General features: G+C 37.0%; 1 protein-coding gene across 2 annotated transcripts in view; it reads right to left on the bottom strand.

Moving 5' to 3' along the window:
• LOC107681488 (RNA-binding motif, single-stranded-interacting protein 2-like) overlaps positions 1–5,723 on the bottom strand; it is a 20,315-nt gene extending 14,592 nt beyond the window's left edge. For both annotated transcript variants that reach the window (XM_016477800.1, XM_016477801.1), the window contains exon 1: positions 5,553–5,723. In XM_016477800.1, coding sequence (XP_016333286.1) covers positions 5,553–5,692 — 140 coding nt within the window. In that variant the 5' untranslated portion in view covers positions 5,693–5,723. The remainder of the gene's footprint in view (positions 1–5,552) is intronic.
• Between the last annotated feature and the right edge of the window lie 165 nt (positions 5,724–5,888).

Consider the following 5,888-nt stretch of genomic DNA (forward strand, 5'->3'; position numbering starts at 1 on the left):
AAAGCTATTTAAACAACTATTTTATAATGACTATTTAATTAAATATTTTAAACTGATAACACATTGGCATAATGTGAGAGACTATTCTTTATTTTTCAGTAATCTCAATAATTATTTGAAATTTAATTTACGGTTGATTTGATGTTTAAGAAATCGTTTAAATCCAAATGATTGTGCTCAGTTTCTTTTGATCTCTGGATTTACATGCATGATGTAGAAACGATAAATTCTTTGACATTTTTCTTTTTGTGCTCTACAGAAAAATGTAACAGTATACTGGTTTGAAACTACATTAGGGTGAGAAGATGATGACATAATTTTTAATTCAATTCTTTAACAGAAATAGCTATTTTCTTTAAAGTGGTAAAATAAAATGCAGTAATGCCATTAGCACTTTAAAGGGATAGTTCACCCAAAAATGAAAAATTCTGTCATACTCACCCTCATGTCCTTCGACCTTCGAGAGTGAGTAATTAATGACGTGGGTGAACTATCCCTTTAAGTCCATGACAGTGACGTCGTTTTCTGAACAAATTATCAACAGAATGGAATGCTATCACACTAGACGTCTGAGTATCACATTATCAGTGTGAGAGTGAGATAACTGAGAGGACAAATGGGAAAAGGGGAAAAACCAAACACAAGACAGAACAACATAAAAGAGGAAGTGCCTTATTATGCTGTGGCATACATCCTGTTGAACGGTTCAAAGGTAACCTGATTAGGTTGTGTGTGTAGGATAGTAAGGATACCTTGTGGGGACAATTTTTAGGTCCCCATGAGGAAACAAGCTTATAAATCATACAGAATTAAGTTTTTTGAAAATCTAAAATTGCAGAAAGTTTCCTGTGAGGGGAAGGTTTAGGTGTAGGGTGATAGAAAATACAGTTTGTACAGTATCAAAACCATTACGCCTATGGAATGTCCCCATAAAACATGGAAACACAACGTGTGTGTGTGTGTGTGGAGAGAGACGTATGAGCCGCTACCGTTCAACCATGACCCAGTTGGCGCTGATTCTGTCCTTTCCGTCACACTCTCTGGTATTTGTATCCCCTTTAAAGAATTTCCACTGACACTTCCTCAGCTCTCACCCGGTCATCTTCTCCTCACTTCAGTCCAGTCTGCTACGCACCGCTCACATCTACCAGAACACACCGCTCACCCCGATGGCTTCAACAAATCATCTACAGCCCAACATCAGCACAAAGAAAAATGACTGATGTAATTACAGGTTTGCTTCTCAGTCAAACTCTGACAACAGAATGAATGTATCCCACACTCTAATTATAAAGCTGTGAAATCACTGAAATATACCTGATGAATTGAGTAAATGAGTAAAAACTGAGTACACTACACAACCCAGATCATTTGAGAAAACTGATTTATGAACCAGTATTTATCAGCAATATGAACTTGCATTATTTGAGCTCACTAAAATATAAAACACATTTTCTATTCCAATTGCAATTGCAATTGCAAAGAGACTATCGCTGCACACAGTTACTGCTGTTCAAATTAAGCAACATGCGTCTTATATAGTCTTAAGGTCTCTTGGCCCATTGAATATATGCTTCACTTTCCCCGATTTTCTTCCCCTCTTTTACAACATGGCAGACCAAATCAAATGTCATCACGGTCCAATCATCTCTTAAGTAGACATTACTGTTGCAAAAAAAAATAAATATATATATATGAACATTCCATTCATTCAATTGATATGTTGGACTGCTCAACAAGAGAGCAATGTTGAAAGCTGCACAGAGCCACAGTGTTTAACTTATGAATGACTTATTTAGATAAGTCTCTGCATATTAAGCTGTGACAGAAGTACATGATGCACGCATTTAGCCGACTACACACCAAAACAAATAATAAACGCAGGTTTATTCTAGACTGGTACATCCTTCATACGGCAGGAAAAGACTGTTGGCTAGACAGCATGTGACACCACAAATGGAGAGCTTTACACAGCTTAAATCATCACGAAATTACCGTAAACTTCCATGATCCCAACCTACAGTCTCCCGTGCAAAATGCACATAAAACATATACTGAGATGGGTCTCACAGCAGTGAAACAGAAAGCAAAACTGACTGGCTTTATTGTTTAACAAATAATGTGGATGAACTTGTTCATTCTCTCAACTAACTTCATAAATATATTGAAGGAGTTCACATGTACACTGGACTCTTGTTGGCTGGTTTTCCTGTGTTCTAAAGAAATTCATATGTACAGTGGGTACGGAAAGTATTCAGACCCAAGATTATTCATTTAATTTCAATTATTATAAGCTGCTTTCAAGATAAGGATAAACAAATTCAGTCAAATTCCGACGAGTACTGTATTCAAAAGCCAAAGTAGCTCACGTGCTGTTTAACTGCAGAAGTACAACACTGCGTTTGCGTTCTGAGAAATGGACGACTGTCGCCTGAATTTTTCCATATAGCCTAAATACGGCCGTGCTGATGTTTGTGGAAAATCAGCATTAGAAATGTTTAAGAGTAGCGTCACACTTTTCCAGTTCATCTCCAACAGAAGCAAGGCGTCAGCAGCTCTCTCTCTCTCTCACCGCGGTGCTAACGCTGTCCCACATCTGAACTGAACTGAAGAATGTGTCTGTTTAAACATTAATGATAGGGTCTAAACAAGATCCGTCTTGACTTGCAGAAGCAAAACCTGTTCTCAGCCTCTACAAATCTGTAAAATGATGGTATACTGAGGCACAGTTAACTTAACAGTGATGGAGTATAGGCTTGTAATCAAAGCACACAATCAGGTTTAACATGCAAAGCTTCACATAGATGTATTGTGTTAGCTTACACTACATGAAACCTCACCAATTCACTATGAATATAAATTTAAATAAATAAAAAGGTAACAATAATAATAATAGCTGACCCTTTTAGTGTTGTGTGTGTATATATGGAATTAGCTGAAAGACTGTGTAACGTTGCTTGATGTAATATTTTTAAAAAAAGCACTTGGCTTCATTACAGGGCCACCTCAGAACAAGAAAAAATGAACCATTTCCTTTCTGCCACTCCTATTCAATTCATGTCTCCCGAATCTACCCTCATGTTTCCTCTTTTGAACCACAAATGGCTTGAGTTCAAACCTCAAAGCACACTGTAGTTTGCGCAACAAAACATACTCAAAGGAAGATCTGAGATTTTTAGTCTGTAAACACATGACCAAGCAAGCTAAAGGGCCGGATTTCTGTGTTTGCGTACAGTGAGGTTTATGGATGAAGCGTCCAACTAAAGGGTTTTGAAAAAATTATCACATACATATGTATCTTGATAAAAGTAGTCCTAAAAGTGGCGAATGCTGAAGTTCCTTTAAAGCAGAAAGAAGACCATCTTTTTATTGATTTAAAAAATGCAGTTACTACAACATTACACAAGACATTAGCGTTGTCAGAAATTATGATTTTTCAACACATATCAATGCTGAAATACTCTATAAACTGTTTCAATGCTCTTTTTTCCGTGATCTGATGTGGCTTCTTATCACAGAATGAAGCCAAAAATATATTATTTTATAGTATACTATACTGTAAGATGTGCTATGTTGATTAGCATTGCATTACGAGTAATAACTAAGTCTTTTATGCATAGTAAAAATACATTTTTTTTCTTGTAAAAATACCCAAGATGGCTTGAAGAGCACAGATAAACAATATATTGCCACAATCGTGTGTTTATTGTCTTCATGTTTAATCAGTCAAAGCATTTCTATCTTACTTTTATTAGATACAGTGATAGCTGGATGCCTCTGATGCCTATATCGATATTGTTTAAGGTATCATATCGAAGATAGATTCCAGCATCATGACAACACTAGGCATATTACATTTTTTTATTTAAAAGCTGAGAGATGACCAAAAACTTCCTCGCTCAGATCATTTCAGAACCAATTGAATTTAGTTCGGACCTGACAGAAAGTGGTGATATCAAAGCAGGTGTGTTCTTTACTCTAATCAGTCCTTCGCTTTGCATATTGTAATTGAATTGGTGTTTTGAAACATCTAAGTGTAAAGAAACTTTCAAAGCAATTGGCACTTTTGAAACATTGCTTCACGATGCTTTAAAACATTTGCAATTCTATTGTTTCAAACCAGTGGTTCGGAGACTGTATTAAACTTCCAAAGTCACAAGGCTTCATTGGGTCAAAACAGTTTGGAACAACACTCTCATGGGGAAAAGTGTCTGAATTAGTACAATCTCACTGGCATGATCTCCTGAGAGTTGGGTGGACCATGGCTTAGTTTTTACAAAACAATTGTATGTTTTTGTACAGTTCACAATGTACGAATTAATAGGAATTCACCACCAATTTGCCAAAGCATTAATAGGCATTTTCCTATGAGATCAGGTTAACTTGAAAACATTTCAAAAATGGTTCGCAACTATGGGGTAATCTCAGTGAACCTATGAACCATTCTATGGTTTATTGCATAGCTCTTATTGGCCTCATTAGCCAAGCCCTCCATAAAACACACAAAACAATCCCTACAAATTAATAAAATAACACATAGTATACACACATTTCATTATAACAGTATATGATTTGTAGATCGCATTTCATAGAGTAGCTTTTCAAATAAAAAAAAAACATCAATTGGTTTGTAAAAAGCATCTTTATGCATGTTTGGGCTGAGCATTTGCATTCATTTACACCATTCTGACAAGCAGTTGTCGCAAGTGTCTGGTGTCTTGAGCATGAATCAATCGAAGAAATTGGTTCATTCGTGTCAGAGTTTCGACAAGCTCTCTTTCTCCCATCGCTACTTTTCAGGAACATTATCCCTGACGATCATCATTCACATGCAAGCACACCATAGTTAGCTAGCCTTACGTAGCTTACACGAAGCAGTAGTGATGGCGGCTTTCGAAACCCTGCTTCGTGAAGCTTTTGCAAATCATTTGTTTCGAAACAGTGGTTCGGAGCGCGTATCAAACTGCCAAAGTCACGTGATTTCAGTAAACGAGGCATTAGAAACGTTTCGAAATTTTAATGGCTTTCCATTGGGGGGGCGATCTCTGTAAACATTGAGATCGCCTCCCAGCGGCGAAACATTGAACCAGCGTCTAAGATTTTACCTGATCTCAGATCAGTTTAATCAATTTGTGAGCATTTTTAACAAGACATTTGTATTAATAAAAGCATGAGAAATAGTTAATATATCTTTCTGGTCTATATATACACAAGCTCTCCATAAAACAAAACAAAACAAGCCCTGCAAATTAATATAAAATGTTATAAAAGCCACATATTATACAGACACTTCATATTTAATGGTATTTGATCATTTTTATGGCATTTAATGTATTATACTTTCAATAAAACATTTGCAATAGGGTTTTAAAATCTGTTTTTATACATGTTTTAGCCTGAGTTTTTGTTGCATTTACACACTTTTGACCAGCAGGCGTCACCTGCGTGTGGTGTTTCGAGCGCTTCGAAAAAGTGAATCATTTTGAGAAGCAATTGGTTCAAAGCTTCGAAAAGGTTAGTTTCTCCCATCACTACGGAGCAGTGAGACTTACTGTTGGCAGAGCTTGACCAGGTCTTGGTCCGTGGTCCCCGGATGGAGTCCACGAATGTAAAGGTTGGTTTTGCTCAGCGGTTCCCCGCCTCCCGCACTACTCGCGCTGCTGCTGTTGGTGTTGGGAATAGGCAGCGCCATCTGGTGGATGGAGGACACATAGGCTTGCTATTGAAATGAAAAAAAAAAAAAAAACCGTCTGCGATAATATCGTTATTGTTGTTTTAACGATGTGCGATTTGACATTATCGAGTATTTTGCCAAAACCATTCAAACCACACCTACAGTGCATGCTAGGGCTGGGTATCGTTCAAAAATTTTCGATACCGATACCTTG

This window comes from Sinocyclocheilus anshuiensis, unplaced genomic scaffold (assembly GCF_001515605.1).
Source record: "Sinocyclocheilus anshuiensis isolate Anshui unplaced genomic scaffold, SAMN03320099.WGS_v1.1 scaffold2350, whole genome shotgun sequence".
Classification (NCBI taxonomy): Eukaryota; Metazoa; Chordata; class Actinopteri; order Cypriniformes; family Cyprinidae; genus Sinocyclocheilus; species Sinocyclocheilus anshuiensis.